Source organism: Lepisosteus oculatus, chromosome 6 (assembly GCF_040954835.1).
Source record: "Lepisosteus oculatus isolate fLepOcu1 chromosome 6, fLepOcu1.hap2, whole genome shotgun sequence".
NCBI classification, from domain to species: Eukaryota; Metazoa; Chordata; class Actinopteri; order Semionotiformes; family Lepisosteidae; genus Lepisosteus; species Lepisosteus oculatus.
The window spans coordinates 56,849,819-56,869,456 of record NC_090701.1 but is presented as its reverse complement, the minus strand read 5'-3'; the positions used below and the strand labels follow the sequence as shown (position 1 = coordinate 56,869,456).

The 19,638-nt window shown below is 39.7% G+C and overlaps 1 protein-coding gene across 4 annotated transcripts in view; it reads left to right on the top strand.

The window, feature by feature from the left end:
- Nucleotides 1–19,638, top strand: part of LOC102682176 (piezo-type mechanosensitive ion channel component 2) — a 118,856-nt gene that overhangs the window by 18,949 nt on the left and 80,269 nt on the right. For all 4 annotated transcript variants that reach the window (XM_069191625.1, XM_069191626.1, XM_069191624.1 and 1 more), the window contains exon 2: nucleotides 6,416–6,578. In XM_069191625.1, the coding sequence (XP_069047726.1) occupies nucleotides 6,471–6,578 (108 nt within the window). In that variant the 5' untranslated portion in view covers nucleotides 6,416–6,470. The remainder of the gene's footprint in view (nucleotides 1–6,415; nucleotides 6,579–19,638) is intronic.

Below are 19,638 nucleotides of genomic sequence, written 5' to 3'. Positions count from 1 at the left end.
AACCGTGCAGCGCTGTTTTCATTGTGCACAGGGACATTAACCGTGCTCATTGTGCTGAACGTTCTGTTTGTGAAAGCACATTCAAAGGCTGGCACATTACAAACGACATTTCATCGGAGCTATGCACACTGGGCAGCCATGGAAAAAGAGCCAGAAACAGTCCTGAACTCTGTAGCTGAAACTTGTTTTTAGGATTTTGGAATTTCTTTGAACAAAACATTTTGGCTTTACTTAAAACTCCTTTTTTTTTTTTTTTTGTTGTTGCTCCTAATAGTTTTTGGTATTTGTGAGGTGGAACCATCCTACCCCATTTTGTATTCATATACAGTACCTGGCTTAACCTTTCCCGTTAAACCTTTCGTGGCTCTTACACAACCTCCCTGCCTGTTGCATCTTCCTTTCAAAGGACTTCACGGGCTTCTGGACACTGCGCCCAATCAGGGAATTAAAGCACATGGATGCACCTTGGACCACTCAGGAAAAGAAATCTCCTTTCCCTGGAAACATTAGCAGAGAACGATCCTGTTTCACTTTGTAGACATTTATGTAGAAAAGATTCTATCTTGTGTTCAACAGATATCTCCGCCTTTCGTTTCTAACATTTTAACGGGACATTTTTTAATAGAGTGAGTGCTGTAAATCTGTTAAATCCTCTATTTCTCATAAGAAATACACGGAGCATTATAGGTTTGGAAAATAAAGGCACAAAGAATTCAGAAAGTTGATTGACTGTATCATGGTGTCTGTCTTGTACTTAACATGTGACATCTGGAATATCTTTTTTGCCAGCTTCCATTCATTTTTATAGGCTTTAGAGATGAAAGGAACCTTGAACCAATAAAGTACAAACCATTTAGATATAGAGAGGATTCATTAAAATGGGTTGCTGAAACACGAGTAAAACATCCTTTACCCTTTTGTGTGTTTAAATGTGTTAACAAGTGTGGTAGGCTGCTCGTTAAATTTTATGAGACAAATGCCTCTGACTTCAAAGCAAATTGGCTAAACTTTCCAGTTGCTGTTCCCCTTTGAAATGTTGTGTAATATGCGTAATTAGCAGGAAGTGCATCCAAATATTTGTGTAAAATTTTTAGAAACTTAAGGGAGGTTAGCGATATTTTAAGGCAATGTTAATGTTTAGCTTTTGTAAAAATATTATACATTACGTCTCTTTTAATCGTAATTATTCATTAATTAAATTAAGAATGAATGACCTATTGAATTAAGTACACTTCCACTCTTTGCATTGCAAAGACAGCTCTTGAGTTAGTGTGTTGATGCTTTATATTTCTGGCTGAAACCATCTTATTAGTTTGCATCTAACTTTTATTAGAATTAGTTTATACATATTTCCCTTGACAAATGTGCATGATTTGGTATTTTTGCTCGTAAAAATATGTCTACACAAGTATTTTTTTGCTGTATTTTATAGGAAAGGTCTCAACGGACAGTTAACATGGGTGGAACAAAAAATCCTTTAACTTTTTCTCTCCCTCCCCCTACTCCCTCACAAAAACAATTGAAACAGAGCAGCTCTGTGAAAATGACGACATAAATAATGTGATCAGTCCCTTCTTGAAGACCCTACACAAGCATTAAATCTTATTTGGAATAAATCCAATGAGGAGGGTGGTTTATAAATGACTATGCAGGTACTAATAGTTGACTTCATCACTCTAAATGTATGTAGGGCAAAGGGCATATAACTTCAAAAACAAAGGACCCAATATTCCAAAGTTGATAAAGGCTTTACTAATGAATACAGATGTCAGAATGTCAAATTTTGATAAATCATTCAATATAACTAAAAACGGCTCTAAAAGAAGGCATATAACTTACTTAAATGTAAACAGTTATAATTGTAAAGTAGAATATAAGTAAATACAGATGATCTTATTTGAAAAAGCTACATAATGTAAAATCTTTAATAAGCTTTTCACCAGATTTTCAATATTAAGACAAATACCTTGGTGTACTTAGATATGTTTTATACACTATTGCAAAACCAACATATTTTTAACTTTAACTTTTGCATAGAAGGATGGTTGCCCTGAAATATCATTTATAGAGATTTTAATTCAAATAATGAGCATTCAGTAAATGAATCCGTGTTCTGTGTATTGGTATTTCGAACATATTCAAAGCTGCGTTACTCCAGCAAGCGAGTGTCTTCTCCCTGTTTATTTTTTAAATACAGTATGTTATCTCCTCTGCGCAGCACCCACACACAGTGACACACAGTATGGCTTCTCCAAAGCGTTTTTCATGTTGCGAACCCTGTGTCTCGGCCCTGATTAGAGGAGAGGTACAGTCCAGTCCTAAAATGACACTGCAAGCGCCCCTGCACCCTGAGTTACTATTGCACGACAGCCTGAGGGATACCCAGCCCTGGGGACAGCACTTGTCCAGCTGCTCGGAGACTGGCCGTGCGTGTGCTGGGTCTTGACGTTCTCTTCCGCCTGGGAGAGCGGAAGTTCACGAGCAGTCCAGCTCTCACAGCTCCGCCGGCTGTACTTTCCTTTCCACGTCCTGCTCCTCGCTGACTCGCTTGCCCGTTTCGTTTTCACCTCCCTTCTCCTTGCACCCCGTCTTCACCCTCGTTCTCTGACTCATCCCTCGTCAAGGAAGAGGGGTGGGTGGGTGTGTGTTGGGGGGGGTGTTGTAGAGAGCCCCATTCTTGCAGGCTTCTCTTCAAGATCACCTGAGCCAGGTGAGTTACCCTAATACTGCTTGCTATTCTAATCACTCTTCTTATCTTAATTAGAATCTGACTGAACTATAGAAATTAAGGAGCAATGCACGGAATATGGACATATATCTGAAGTCTGATTTTTTTTCTGTCAAAATAATACCTTATGAAACCCTTTGTAAATTTAGTTAAACGTAAAAGTTAATTTTGGCACAGTGCTTTAAAGACCCAGTGAGAGAACTACATGATATATACAGTAATGCCGTTTGATTCCACTATACAGTGTAGTTTATTTCTTGTATCAACTGAGCTGTAGGCATTTCTTGCCATAATGACCATGAGGTAACACAAACTCTCATCTTGATAGCAGGTATTGACTTCGGGATTCTATGTAGAATGTTTTGATGTCCATGCTTGCCTTTTTTAACACATTTCTTGTCAAAGCTAATTTAAATTGTATGCAATATATTTTTTTATCTGGCTTCATATTGTGAGTTAATGACAGGAGTTATATAAAGCAAAGTCGACACCTTTTGATTTTAAGATTTACACATTCATCTGTCCAAATGTCTCTACAGGCTTCTGCTCATTATTTAACACCTTTCTGAAAAAACATTTTCATTCAGTCTAAATTGAAAAATGTGGATGTGATATTTGATTCAGGCTTGACATTCGACCTACATGTGCAGGTTATTGTCAAAACATCTTTTTTTCACCTCAGAAACATCACTAGACTACATCCTATGTTATCACTAACTGTGACTGAAAAGCTGATCAACACATTTGTCTTCTCCCAAATCGACTACTGTAGTGTTCTACTCGCTGGGGTTTCTAAATCAACTTTGAACAAACTCCAGTATGTCCAAAATTTGGCAGCCAGAATCCTGACCAGGTCTAGTCCAAGTGATCACATTACTCCTATCCTGGAGTCCTTGCACTGACTTCCTGTCAAGTTTCGTGTCGACAAAATCCTCTTGCTCACCTACAAGTCTCTGCATGGTACCTCAGTACCTGTCTGAGCTACATCATCCTGCTCCCCACCTCGCAACCTTCGCTCTTCTAATTCTGGTCTCCTAACTGTCCCCCAAGCCCGTCTACACTCTGTGGGTGACAGGGCCTTCTTTTATACCCCTGGGCTCTGGAACTCTCTGCCCAAAGATATCGGAGAGTCACCTTCTCTACACTCCTTCAAATCCAGACTCACACCCTTCTTTAGAAGAGCCTTTACTTAACTGGCTCTGTTCTTTACCCCTCTGCTCCTACTGTATTCAGTACCTCCATCTACTGTCTCCTCTTATTGTTGTTGTCATTCTGTAAAGCGCTTTGAGAAGCCACCTTTAAAGGCGCTGTATAAAATAGTTTATTATTATAATATTTTAATGAGCATTGTTCATTTTTTAAAAATAAAGGTGAAGATGCATCTTCATAAAGGATTAAATACTTTCATACGGAAGCCAGTATTTAACACTCCTTTAAACTCTTTCAGAGCTTTAAATGCAAATGCAAGTGCAACTTTTAAAACAATTATTTTGAATTTAAACCAGATCAAATGGTGTGGAGTATTATCTGTCAAGGGGATCATAAAAACAGGAGACTGATAGAAGATGTATGCTGTGCTGCTTTGCTCTGCCACTGCTGGAATTCAGTCAGAGCCACTGAGTTCAGAGCAGAATCAGCGCCACTCTGAGACAGTGGCAAACTCCAGTGTGCTGTGAGACTGAACAGCCTGCTGTGGGAGAACTCCACGCTGTCCAGATTTCTAGGGGGTGTCGTCACCTTTCTTAATAGGCTCAGTGCCATTTAGCCCTGTTAAACAATCCTGACTCTTTTCTAATGCAATTCTTAAAAATAAAATGTTGTTGTTTGGGAACAAATCTTCATTGGATAATTACATTTCATCCAAGCTCAATTAGTTTTTTTTCCCCCCACGTTTGCATGTGATTTATATGTCTTTTTTGTTTTAATGAAAATATTTATTCCCTTAAATGAAGGCCAAGCTAGCTTTTATTATGTTGATAGGTTTCTCACAGATGCATATAAAATTGCACATGTACAGTAGGACACAATTTATGTACAGAATTTGCTTTTCTGTGGAAACAGTCTTGGCTCCCTTGGCTTTATCGTAAAGGGTGCAGCAACCAATATGTATTTGCAGATATGGTTAGCTGAGCATTTTTGTCATCTTGTCATAAATAAATGTTATCTTGGTTCAGCTCCAGGATAAGTTGAGACCATGTAGAACCTGCTGTGTCTGGAATATTCTTATTTTTTATAGATCCCCATTCCGTTGATTTAGTATAGTGATTCTAGGTTTGAGAGCATGGTTTTTATGAGCTTAGTATGAGAAGGCAAGGTCTCATGGTCAATCTGCTTACAGTTTATTACAATTGAGTCTCTTTGTACACGTTAACTGTTCTGAAGTTCCTGTAGTCTTCTTTGCTCAAATCAAGAAAGATTCTCTGCTGTTAGTATCAGATACAGCCTGTCATTATAGGATTAATGACAGGCTGTATTCAATTAAGAGTTCACTACACCCAGGAATGCACAGTATCTGCTCTTATATTGTTCTTGTACTGTGTTTATACAGTGTTAACATAATATCCATTAATTTAATTTCTACTCTTTAAATTTCTCATCCTAACTTTTTGGTTTGCCTTTTTATTGCCAAGATTGCTGGTTCCCAAGCAAGGTCCAGGGGGACTGCTGTGTTTGCTGATTTCCATTCCCACTGAGCTCTTAAATCACCTGGTTGTTTAGATGTTTGTGCACTCGTCCCATACTCTGCTTGGAGGGTATTGTATCCAACTACAGCAGCAGGCAGAACTTAAGGGAGTCTTCAAGAGTTCACTTAATTCTGACTCAACAGCTCTTAATAAGTAATCAATATATGATAAGTGAGAACAGCACTGTACAGTACACTGTTTTTTTCTTTTCATAGATAGCTCAATCAAGTTCTGTTTTACATCTTGTATCTATAATTTATTTTGTGCTACCTATTATATGTGTAACATTGCTGTATGCACTAATCTATGTTAAATTGAATTTGCTAAGCGCTTGCCCGATCTTCAATTTTTCTGCATCTTACAGTATTTAAATTCCTTTGCAATTTGCATTTAACAGTGAAATTCCATTGACAGCTAATCATTCTGTTTTGGTACTATCTGCAAATTTGACTAGTTTACTAACTGTACCGGAATCTGTATTATTGATATGAATAAGGAATTACAGTGGTCCTGTGGTCATACAGATCCCTGTGATACTCCACTAATTACAACATCCAAATAAAAGCATTCAACCTGTATTGTGTATTGTTTTCTAATTAATTCAGCAGTTCTTAGTCCGAATGCATGAGTAACTGTACCTTGTCTGCCTACTAACTGCAATTTAATAATGAATCTTTGGATGGACAATAAAGTTATAAGTTATTATATCTTAGTCTTATTTTGAATCTTTCACAGCCGGTCAGCTGGTACAGTAGCACATGCGCCCGAGTACATCAGAAGGCATTTCTTGCAAAAAAAATCTGTAAAGGCTTGTTTTTCTGGGGAGGAGAAATAAAGCCTTCCAGCTCGACAGCCATGGTGACACAAACACACCAGCGGTTTAGTAGCTACATGCAATAAGTGCATACTGCACAGATACAGTATGCGAAGTGGATGTACCTGTATTTAGTACATGTTTTTCCCCTTTCCCGTTCCTGATGCCTATCTTTCTTCTCCTTTGCAGTGTGAGGGGAGCAGACGCAGGCAATGGAGTCAGAGTGTTCATTCCGGACATCGGCATGTTTATCGCTGGCCTGTCGACCTGGCTTCTGTGTCGAAGCCTGGTTCAGAACAACCCCAAAGAGGACATGGCACAGTACAATGAGGATTTTGAAACTGAGGATCAGGTAATGTCACTATTGTCTAGGATAGATGTGTCCAAGTCTCTGCACTCATCGTTTTGCTGCCTCAGTCCGGTATTTCACCAGTGGCAGAAGAGTGTTTCAGAAGCATTGACGTGTTATTTATCTGTTATGTTTGCATGCGTAATTTGGAACACTGTGCTCTCTGGTGGGTCAGTAAAGTGTGTTTCTGTGCCATTGTAAAACTTTCCTTGTTGCTCCTATTGTGCAGTTTCTACTGTAACATGCAAGAACCTTCAGAGAATTTCAAAGCTTTGTACTCCTAGACAGGAGTTGTTCTTCCTTTGCTGGAAGAAATTATGAAAGAATGACATTGCCAGTCCAGCTAAGACAAAATAATTGTGAAAAAACAAGAATAATATTTGTTTTTATTTGAATGTCTTTTTTGTGTTTAAAATTAGGTCTTTAGGGAAAAGGGAAAGGAGGAACCACATTTTACACTTAACATAACAATGTCCTGTCATTTAAAAAAAAAAATGTTGTAGAAGCATCCATAATTCCAGGTGTATTCCAGTTTATGATACGCTACACTCCATTACTAGTAGGAGTATAATGAGTGGGGAACATTATGGTCTGGAATAAACCCAATTATTATTCACTTTGTACTATTTCCAGGATCCTGATACTCTCCTCTCAACCTTTTCCTGATCGTAATGGAGTAATGGATGTTACGACCTGGAATGTTCCCAATTAGATGTTATTCCTGTCTTGTTTGATAAGCACAGGCTTGCTGAGTGATCCCCCCCTCCTGTTCTCTTCCTTATGCTTCTTGAAAGTCTCAGTTGCTGATTACTGGTAATGCACTGGGTGACATCGGGTTAAGTCTACCAGGTCCTGTATAATGGATGGTCCAGGCTGTGATGATAAAAGGAGTTTGTAACGAAAGTCCAGGAGGGATGACAACAACCAAGTTCAATCAGACTCGGCTGTCAGTAATTAGCAATCATTCATGACTCATTTCCTCTTTTAAAACGCCATAAATACCTACGACATCCCCTTCTCTCCTTCACGTGCGTCTTTTTGTATCCCACCTGCACCCCATCTCCCCCTCTGCAGCTGCCCCTGGGTCACCCCTCACCCCACAGGGGGCCCCAGCCTCCTCGTCCCCTGGCCAGGAGGTTAGCGTTCAGCCACATTTTCACTAAACACCCCATAATCCATTCAGGACACTTAATTCATGGGTGTTGTTACTTCTAGTGAAAATTATTTTAAAAGAAAGTAAGGTGAAGTGTCCGTAGTATCTCAGTGTTGAGAGCTCCACTGCTCAAAGCATGTTTTGACCCGCGGTTTAGTTTATGAAGCATGCTGTTTTGACGTTAGTATTGTGCCGCTGATTTGAGGTTGTAGAAGCCCTCAGAAAAGCGGTGACAGAATGGGAGTTGTCCGTTGGGTTTGAGGGCAAAACAATGAAGTTGCAGAAACCTCAGGGAAAAGGATGACTGCCTCCAGCCTAAAGCACAGTGGTGTCATGTGTTGCTGACAGCCTGTAATCTAAGACACATTTTCTCCTAAAGAAACATGCCTTGGTTCCATGTGTGTTCTTCTCAAACTTGTGGATGTTTTTTTTTTTTAAATGTGGGAGTGTGTAAACCACTTTCCTGGACTGTCTGCCCTAGCTGTCACGTATCGCAAACTGTACTATTGAAGAACACCTTTGGGTAACTTGAAATAGCTGTTTTAGAGCTCTTTTAAAGGTAGTAGTTCAGGTGGGCAGCTGCATCGGCATGCGTAGGCTGCAAAGGAACAAGTAAGAGGTTTATTCCATGCTGAAAAAAAAGAAGAAAGAGAATACAACGTTTCGGCTGTGGAGCCTTCTGAACCTGAAGAAGGCTCCACGGCCAAAACGTTGTGTTCTCTTTCTTCTTTTTTTCAGCATGGAATAAACCTATTACTTGTTCTTTTAAAGGTATTCCTGTAATACAGGTAGAGAATTCCTTTTCCAAATATGAAATTAGCTGTGAATAAAGCTTATTTTTCAATAGTTCAGGTGGGTAGCTGCGTCAACATGTGTAGGCTGCAAAGGAAGAAAGAAAATGCAGGGTTTGTGTTTTCTTTCTTCTCTTTTCAGCATGGAATAAACCTATTACTTCTTCCTTATATTTTAAATGGTTATTTGGTAAATTACACAAATAAATCACCTTGAACCTTAATTTTTCAAAAAAAAAAACAGTTTAGTAGCAGTTTTTATATTCTGTTTTTGTCTGGAGTGTCTTTTGAAACATAATTTCCTTATTACCAGTTTAAATTTACATAACAGTTATTGTATGATTTTAACATACAGTAAAAACCATTATAAAGACCTACTGTAGACATCCTATATTGAAAGTTTATCAAATCCATTGGGTAAAAGAAAAAGATCATTTGACTTTATGTTTTGGCACACATCATTGAGATTTAAACGACTTTTTCTCTGGATTTAACAGATTTTTGCTCTGTTATAAAGAGTTCTTCCATTTTTAATTTAAGAAAACTGTGGTTTTAAAGGCTTCTTTCACTGCTATTGGTCCTGATGGCTCATTCCAGCAGTCATGATGGAGGCCAGCATGCATGCAGAACAGGCGAAAAATCAGCCTAGAGTCTGTCTGATGTTGTTACCTCAAATAACACTGAGAATCATTTGATCAGGCCAAGCCACCCAGAACACTTAAATTGATCCAGCGTGACCCCGAGCCCTTTGTGTTACTTGATTACACAGTGGAACAGCTGCAGTTAACACTAAACAGTGATTTAATTGATCCGATTTTAATTAGACCGTACCCTTTTATTTCATGGTTCATCTGCATCTTCTGGATGGGTTGCAAGTTTTACAATGCAGGTCCTGTTCCAGTTGAGATTTTTATACATGTGGTTGAGGCCTGTTTTCTTGACTCCAGGAGACTATTGAGTTCTTCTGGCTTATTTTACCTTCTAGCTCCTCATAGTTCACTATTTGTTCTGGCTACAGTCTTTATTTTTTCCCAGTTTAGCATGTAGCACGTTTACATCTGACATTTTGCTTCATCAGATTTTGTTTTGAAATCCACACAAAATGTAGGCACATAAATTATAGAGCCAAAAAGGTCTGACGTTTGCGTACCAAACGAATTTGCTAGGCTGTGCTGATTCACTGGAACCTCTCAGATAACACTGTGAGAAAATTAAGTTAAATTATACAAATTTGATGAGAAAGATTGTTTTATCGAGAGCTATTTGTATGATCTTAGCATATTACTTTATCTTTTAATGTGGTGTTAAATTCATATTACTGTACCCTGGAATTGTGATAGTTCTGTGTATAAGCATGCTTCTTTTTGCGGATATAGTTTGGCACTATGTTTCCTTTCCATCATTTTCTAAACAGCTTTTTTTCTTTTTTTTTTACAAAACTGAAAAATCAGTTCTCTAAACAGTCTGTTCCTGAAGTGTCCCAGGATGCTGATTATGAAGTTGGCAGATGTTTCCCCAAGATTTGCTTAGCGCTTTGAAGCAAGTGTGATTACAAGATGTTCACCTCCCATCAATTTAATTAGACGGCTTATCAATACAACTAAATTGTACATAAACTTCACCAAATGTGTATGATCTCCCTGTATGCAATACTTACCTTAATTCAATATTTATATTGCTTCGAGATGCACACAGCAGTGTAACCCAGCTTTCCCATTCGTTTCTGTGCTGCTCCCATTAATAACGCGATTGCATTCCAACACTTGATGTAGCCATCTGGTGTGAATTATGGCTGTTGTATTTTCAGTGGCAGCTCTGCTAAAGTCACTGGGGTTTCTTTCTTACCTTTATACTTTGTGACTTGTATCACTTCTCTTAAGGGCCTGCCAGCTGGGCCACGTGCCAGCTCAATGCTCCTGCTTTAAATTTTCTCTTTCTTAATAAAAACAGTCTGCAGACATGTTCTCTCCAAGTGTGCAACCATTTAGGAGTTGGTAATGAGTTGGCCGGCAGCCCTGGATGTGGCAGACATTTCCACTTCATGACTCACTGCTAATTAAAACCACACTGCTTTCTTACTCCCCGTCCACCGTGAGTCTGCGAACAGATGAAATCTCCTAGATCAAGATATGGATTTCCTTTTGAAAGATTCATTCTACGTTTTGATGTTTCAGATGTTTTGGATGTCAGTGGTAATTAGCTGCAGTCGAAAGAGTAACTGGGGAGAGCACATAAGAAATGAGAGGTGAATCAACTTGTTTGGTGACTACTAAGTGATCTGAGGATCTCATCCAGCTCTTGTCTTTGACAGAAGTCAGGGTATGAGCTTCTGACAACATGACTGGATACTGTAGGTTGTTCCATACCCTCGCAACCCTTTGTGTAAAAAGGTTAGCAGTATCATCAGTCCTGAATACGGATGTAGCCATTCAAAATGCATGGTGAAACCCCGTAACGCGGGGGTGGGGCTGCAGGTTGCGGTGGCTTGTGATTCGCTGGTCAGGGATGATCGACAGGCGGCACTTGCGGTGCTTTAGTTGTTAGTGAAACGATTACTTCATTTAATCTCTCTACTGCGCACGTTTAAATCCTCTTAATCTGGAATATTAATATGGAATTTTACAAATAAAGGGACATTGCGGTAGCTGAGCATAAAAATTACAGGAGCATAACGTCTATGAACATCATATCATCATAAATGATATTAATTTGGGAATATAAATATATTATACATACTGAATATGAATGGTAGCTTAAATAAAATGTACAGAACAGTATTCCACTTTCTTCATAAACTTCTTTAACTTGGTCACCTGCTGTGGTTATTTTGGAAAGGTTAAGATCTCCTTATTGGCCCTATACAATTTCTTGTATTAGGAGTTTTTCTTTTCGCATACCCCAGCTTGCTCTCCATGAGACACACAGACAGGGAGAGAAGCTGGGGGTCAGAGCGCAGGGTCAGCCATTTATACGGCGCCCCTGGAGCAGCTGGGGTTAAGGGCCTTGCTCAGGGGCCCAACAGAGTAGGATTCCTCTGCTGGCTGCGGGATACGAACCGGCAACCTTCCAGCCACAGGTGCATATCCTGAGCCACAGAGCCACCGCTCCACTCCGTTTTGACGTGCACGTTCTGACTATATTAAGGTTATATACTTTATAAAAAGCTATAATGTTTTAACCTTTTCTATGAATACTTGCTGTTGTTATTGCAGTAAAAACTGTGTACTTTTTAGAATCTGCTCAATAGGGAATATAATATGGAATTGCGTAACTAAAGAAATGAATAATGGTATTAATTTAAGAATCTAAATATAATATATTTATACGGCTGGTAGTATTACCGTAGTCCTCTTCCTTTGTCAATGTGTTTTATTTGCCAGTAGTTTCCTCTTCCGTCCTCTTGCTTGTGTTTCACAATTGGTTCTGAATCTAGTCCATTGTGGTGACTTTGTCGATGCCTTTGAGAAGTTTGAACGCTTGATTCAGGTCTCGTTACAGCCTTCTCCGTTCAAGGCTAAAAAGATTTAGGTTTCCAGCATGTGAGTACAGGACATTCCTTTCAGCCCAGGAATTCATCTGGTCACTGTCGTCTGGACTGATTCCAGAGCAGAGATGTATTTTTGTAATGTGGTAACCACAATTGCACAGAATATTTCAAATCAGATCCTACTGGTGCATTGTGTAATTTTAACATACAATCCCTTTATTAAAATTCTGTTTTTAAGCTTAGTTCTAACATCCTGTTTGCCTTTCTGTTGCTTTTCCACATTGTCTAGAAGATGTAAAATATGTTTTAACGCACACAGCTAATCCTTTTTCTTAGGTCAGCGGTTTGCATTTTATTTCTAATTAATGTTTTTACTAAGTGCTGTACATGTAACACTCTGCACTCGTCTACGTTACATGCCATCTGCCAAGTGTTCACTGTCCTTGAATGTTGTCAAAGTCTTTTTGAATTTCCTGTGCAGCTTCTCTAGTGATGAATACCTCTCCAGCATTGTACTGCAGTGTGTGTTGGGATCGGCTAATTGTGAAATTGTCATTTTCCATTCTGGACTCAGAATTCTGGTCAGTACGTACTATTAAACAATGAGGGTGCACAGATGACTCACTCAGGCCTCATGCATAGTGGCTCTTCTGTGTCCATCCGGCTGTACTGGGTGGTTGTGTAGTGTCCTCTTGCAACCATCCTCCAACAGGATGGCTGGTGCAGACCTGGACCTTTGGATGGCCCAAGACGCCACTTGAACGTGAACGAGGAATGCATAACTAGTGTCACTTGTCCTGAGACACATACAGTACTGGACACCAAAGATCCGTCCTTCGGACGCGTAAGCACTGTGAGACAGAGTGCTCTGTGAAAGATGCGATAGTTCAACACGATCAAACTTTTTTGAACCCATGTTGCTGTGACCGTCGCAGTTCCGCGCGGGTCCTGCCCTCCGCCACCCATTCCGTCCCGCAGCACCTGGGGCGCGAACCCGGGTCTCTGGCGTAACGCAACAGGGAACCAGCCCCATGAGCTAAAGGAGACCTCCCTCAGCCCAGGCAGCTGAGGTCCCTGCTACGCGCAGTAAGGGCGATCACGTCACCGTATCTGAACTAGCTCCGCTACATAACGTAATCCCTGAAATACTGTACATCCTTGTACAGTATGCTTGTTGTCAGATGTTTCTTATTGTCTGTGATGCACTGACCTATCCTTTTATCCTTTATCTACTGTTCTTTTAGCTTTTTTGTGCTGTTATTTTGGGTCTGTGTTTCAAGCATAATATCCTTAAACAATTGCTACCCATTTTCTGTTGATTCCATAAAAATCATTCTATTTCTCTTAAACTTCATGCTTTTCCATCATTTTCTAGTTTCCCAAGATCGAAAATCATTGTTTTTGACTCAGGGGGGCACCGAGACTCGCGGTGTGAATCTGGCTCGATTGATGGGTCTGAGTGAGACCCTCACTGCCAGGCAACTGTGAGATACCGAGCCTCGTGGTGAGACCTCAAGGTTTGTGTCCACTTGGGTCTGAGTGAGACCCTCGCTGTCAGGGGACGGTGACATATTGAGCCTCACGGCGAGGCTCTGAGTGTTTGTTTCAAAGAGAGGCGCGCCGTGAAAGATCTTACCCTGGAAGGGACTGGTTAAGGTTACAACGGCGATCACGGAGGAGACTGCAGTACTGAGTTACTCGTTTCGAACAGGCTTCGGAGGAAACCTAGTGTGAGTGTGTGTGTTTGTGTCTGTACGTGCCCTGAGATGGACTGGCCTCACATCCAGGGTGTGTCCTTACTTGCGCCCTTTGCTTGCCGAGATAGACTCCGGCTCCCCTGCACCCCATGACTGGAAGAAGCAGTTAGGAAATGCATGGATGGGTATTTACTAATTACGCACTTATATCCGAGATGTTTTACAGTTCATTACCTTCAATTCTAGGTGTGTAAAAATACATATACAGTAGCTGCAAGTTGGATGGGTGTAGCTCTTCTCTGGCCCTGAGGGGTTTCGATTATGGTTATTCATTGGCCTAGAGCAGACACTGCAAATACGACAAAATATCAGGTCTTTTGCTTCTATGCTGTTTGAGGCTTCATGGGGGATGATGTCATTTCTGTAACATTCTTAGTGCCCTGTTACACTAGCAACAATTATATGTGACTAGGTCAGTGTATCTCATTTTTATTGAAACACCTTAGCATTTGACCTTAAAGAGAGAATTAAAGGTCTTAAATAAGGACACATATAATAAAGCACTTCTGATGTCCTCTTATGTGTCCTACAGTAGATGCCTGTGCTTTGTTTTATGGAACAGAAATTTTGACCACCCCTGAGTGACAAGGTGACCTACCGTCCGTCATGTTCACCAGGTTTTGCCTGTTCAGTTGTTTTATATTAAAGCCAAGTTCATGGCCAAACCCAACCCCATGAGCCTTTGGTGTAATTTTGTCTCAGATGCAAGCTTCCCTTGGCCTTTTATAATGCTGCCATGTGTTTATGTGTTTTCGTCAGGGGGTTAAGTTTTCTTCCGCATTTGAAAACAATGTTATAGAACAATAGAAATCAAAAGACAACATTGTTGCTTGACCCCTAATAAGGCAAATAAATAAATGAATCCTACAAATGTACAGTATTCCACAGTATTTTACAGATGTCCAATCTACCTTCTTGTCCATACCTTTATACAATGATTGAGTGAATGCCTTTAAGAGTTTTTTTTTATCCTGAGACATTTATCATAAGAAATAACAGTCAAGAAAATCTGCGTAACTGAAGAAACGTAGACCTTTTTTTTCTTACTTGTCATGGTGACCATTGCAAGAGCAGTTTCACCGGGCCTTTAGTGCACTGCAGTTTCATAAAATAAAATATTGGCAATGACGTTTTTAGAAATAATTGAAGGGGCTTCTTATTAGAACTGCTCAAGATATTAGTTTAATATCAATCCTTGAACTGTCCGAGGTGCTGAAAGGCTGTGTCTTCTGTGTATTAAAAGATATCATGATGACAATGATAACTGTATGTACTGCTGAAAAGTACATTTATATTTTTTCTGTCAGCATGTGCCATATTCTTACATATCTAGCCACACTGTATTAATCAAATATTTTAAAATAAGGACAAAATAAATAAAACTCCTCATATTTGTAGAAATATATACTGTATATATTCAAAGTACATAACAAATACTCAAAACATTTAAAGCTTATAGCACCTCTTAAAGTTAGCATACAGCTATGACACTTGTGTTGATGTGGTGTTTTTAAACCATTATTATACATTATAATTATCTTTTATTTATAATTGTCATTAAATGTAAAACCACTATGAACTCAGCACAGTGGTAGGTTTTTTGACGTGGTCGTGTATAGAAGGGTGAGGATGCAGGTTTAGTTGTCTTACTTATTTACTTACACTGTAAGTAAAGCACAGTTCTGTTGTGCTTCTATGTTTCGGATTTTACAATCAATTTATTTTGTCTGCCCCTTAAACACAGCCCATTTGGGAAGATCTTACACACCTTTTATTTGTCTTACACACGTTTATTGACACATTCTGTACTTGTCCCTTTCACAAAGTAGAATAGTAGTATTACTATAGTAATAGTAGTAGTAGAGTTTATGTCAGATGTACAGTACACGTACAGTACATTGGAGTTCTTTTTTGCACTGATCTCTCAGGACATACACAGTACAACAGACAACAACACACACTGTAGACAATACATTACACACATAATCATTAACAACAGAACAATAAATATGTGGTACTGAAATAACAAGGTAGACCTTGTAAAAAAAAATATTGTGGACGTGCATTGAGTCTGAGGCATTGCAGTCAGCTGTTGAGGATGTGCACTGCTGTGGGATAGAAGCTGTTCTTGAGTCTAGTGGTCCCTGCTTTAACAGTGCGGTACCACTTGCCAGAGCGCAGGGGGGAGAACAGTTTATGGCTGGAATGGTTGGGATCCTGAATGATTGGGCTTCATTGTGACAGCGGATGGAGTGAATCTCACGAACAAGTAATATGGGATTTTGAACTCTGAGGCTTGTGCCATGTTCTATACAGTACCTCACCTATAAATGCTATATGTCAATTATTTCTATACTTAATGCATTTTATATAAAAAGATTTAAAAGTGTAATTATGAATAACAATGACCATCTTATTCATTTTTGGTTTAATTGAACCATTTTTGCAACCCTTATAAATAGTCAAGCGAATAGCAAAAAAACCCATGCGTATACAGTACAGAGCATGAAGATTTTCACACAGCGACATAAAAATCTGTTTGCAAAATGGATTATGAAATGAAACGGAATGAATAAGGTAAACGCCAACAATTGTAGCCATGCCAAGTCATGTTGCGGTTTGAAATGAATAATTATTCACATTACAGCGTAAATGCTCATGCCTTACAAATTAACGATTCCTCTGAGGTTACTTTAATGCTACACAATTTCTGAAAATGATGTAATAAATTCTAAAAGAAGGCTAACTACAAGAAAAGGAGGAAGGTGTGTTGAGTTCTGAGGGGTTCCTTGTTAAGGGAGCTGAGGAGACTCACTGGAAGTCGCGAAGCACCTGAAGCAGCTGTGCTCGGCAGCCATGCCCTGTCCTGTTGGTGAGCTGTCTGGAGGAGCAGAGCTCGGTGGGCTGTGTGCACTGTGGAGCCCCCTGCCCCACGGACCCTCATCCCCACCAAGCCCTTGGCAGAGCTGGAGGAGAACCGCGCCCTGAAGACCGGCGGGCAGAATCCGGCACACGTGCGTTTATCTCGGCTGTCGTGCAGCAGCAGCAGGTTCTAGACACCTGAAATCCACTTTTGGATTGTCTGGCAGCTGGGACAGAGTAGAGAGCAGGAGAGTAGCGGTGTTTATTGCCATATGTAGGTGTACATTGGATTTGGAATTCGTGCTGATCTCTTGGGACGTACAGAACACAGTACGGCAGACAACACAGAACCACACAATGTAGACAGTACATTACAAACATAAATAATAACAGCAGAACAATAAATATGTTGTGGATAACAATGAACATGTAGTAGTGAAAAGAAACATGGTAGACCATGTAGAAAGTGCAGAGTACAGATGTGTTTTGAGTCTGAGGCCCTGAGCTGTAGAGGATGTGCACTGCAGTGGGATAGAAGCTGTTCTTGAGTCTAGTGGTCCTGCTTTAACAGTGTGGTACCACTTACCAGAGCGCAGGGGGGGGAACAGTCTGTGTCCAGGATGGTTGGGATCCTGAATGATGGATTGGGCTTCATTGTGACAGCGGATGGTGTGAATCTCACCGATTGATGGTTAAGTAAGCAGGCATGTGCGGGTCAAATTTATTTTGTTCGGAAGCTGATTAGTTGTGCCTTTCAAACAGCATAGTTTGTGCACCCTTATTGTGGAACCAGAGGAAAAAGAAAATGTGATTAATCACTGTATTAATAGCACTTACTGTAACAGGGCATAGCCTAGTTCTACAGTACATCTTTCTGGCAAAGAGTTCCCCTCCAAATACCAAATGATCACTTCTGGGTGCTGTGACTGTTCCAGTGAAAACACTGCTGTCTTAGTAGTTCAAGTAGGTACAGTAGCTGCGTCAGCACACGTAGGCTGCAAAGGAACAAGTAATAGGTTTATTCCATGCTGAAAAGAGAAGAAAGGAAACACAAAGTTTCGACTGTGGAGCCTTCTTCAGGTGTGAGATTTTTTTAATAAAGGGAAGATGGTGTGGAGCTGTTAGCCGTTAATATCCTTAGCTTCTTTGATGTTGTTGTCAGAAAGGGTAATCTGTTGTTAGAGGGAGAAAATGGTAGAAAGCATTAGTTTCCGTGAAAATTGTTGTAGAAGTCTCTGAGTGTTACTCTGGGAGGTGTCTGAGTCAAAGGAAAAAGTGTTCAGGTGAAATCTTTTAGGAATGATATTATAACGATGAGACCTGTGAAGGAATAGGAGGTGATTAGAAAGCCCGGTATTGGAACAGATCCCTGTGAAGAGACAGAATGCTGGTTTAGTAACACAGGGGGGCAAGTAAGTAAGGGGGGAAGAGAAGGACCGATGAAAAGATCTTGAAAAAGATTTAGAGGAAGGCATAGCGGGCCTAGGCTGCAGAGGAACAAGTGAAGGTTTGTTCCATCCCGAAAAGAGAAGAAAAGAAACACAATGCTTTGGCAGTGGAGCCTTCTTCAGGTGTCCGACAGAGTTTTATACTGTTTGAGGGTGCTCACACCCGAAGAAGGCTCCACAGCCGAAACGTTTCGTTTCCTTTCTACTGGATCTTAGCACTGGTGAGTTGTACTGGTCTTGAGGTGCTGATATGACATACATCAGAAAAATACAGAACTGTCTGAACGTACAGTATAAACACAGTCAGACCAGTGGGATCCCAGGTGCCTGGGTGTGACCAAACTTGAAGCGGCCTTGAAGCCTTTATTTATGGAAGCCAGCTCTACAGGTACAGGACTTGGTTGCGTTGACATGCTGCGTGCTCGAGACTTTACTGGTTACACTTTAAAGAAACATGTTTTTATTCTCCTGACTGCAATATTCATTTATTTACAAAATATCCGGCAATGAACTGCAGCACACATTAAATACAGGTTTGTAGTAAAATGTGTATTCTCAGCCCTCCTTCACAGCAAGGGAAATGCATTTGTTTTCCTGGCTGATGGGAGTGGAGCTGAATTAATGTGAAAGCATTAACTTAGTTATAACATCTTTAAAGATGCTCAGAAAGGGAGGTGTGTCAACATGCGCAGGCTGTAAAGGAATGCCTGCAGAAGCTGCACAGCTGAGACGTAATGTTTCTTTTCTTTGCCTTTCACGAATGAACCTCTACCTGTTCCTTTACAACATCTTTACTCATTTTTTAAGTTAATATTGATCAAACCGGTGCACAACATTAATGGTAAGCTGTTTGATTTTATAAACACTTCCAAACACACTGTTTTGCTGAGCTTATGTTCCAGTAACTGCCAGTTTATACTGCGAATGATCCCATTTTAAACAAATAAAATTGGTTGAATTTCTGGAGTGGAGATGTCTCAAATAGAAACAGCAACAATTATGGTACAGTACATTACAGCATAAATACAATTATTACATCATTCCGTGATTTAGTATTTTTTTAGCGTTTTTTTTTCTTGGTTGTTATTTAGCTATTAACACACTTGAAACCAATCTTTAATGTCCTTACAAGCACAGTAGTTTCCACTTGTTCTGGTTTGTGTTTTACTTTTGATTCTGGAGATCGCAGCTCATGCTGTATAATTATGTCAGAACGATCTCAAAGAAGGGAAAGATTTTTAATTATTCAATTCAAATCAGTACAGTGAAAACTATAAAAAGTCATATTCAAAGTGTCCTGATTTGAATTTTCTTCCATCGTCAAGATGAAGGATTTACACACCAGGAGAAAAGTTTGAATCGAAATATATTTTTCTTTTCCATGCCCTTTAAAAAATAATGTGTGATTTTACACATGTAAAATACATTTAAAGTTGGATACTTTTTTATTACACGTAGACTTGTAATCACAAGCATGATTATATTTTGCATATTTACATACGTACAATTCAAAAATGGCATTTGTGATTGCCATTTAAATGGGATGATTTAAAAATATTTTTTAC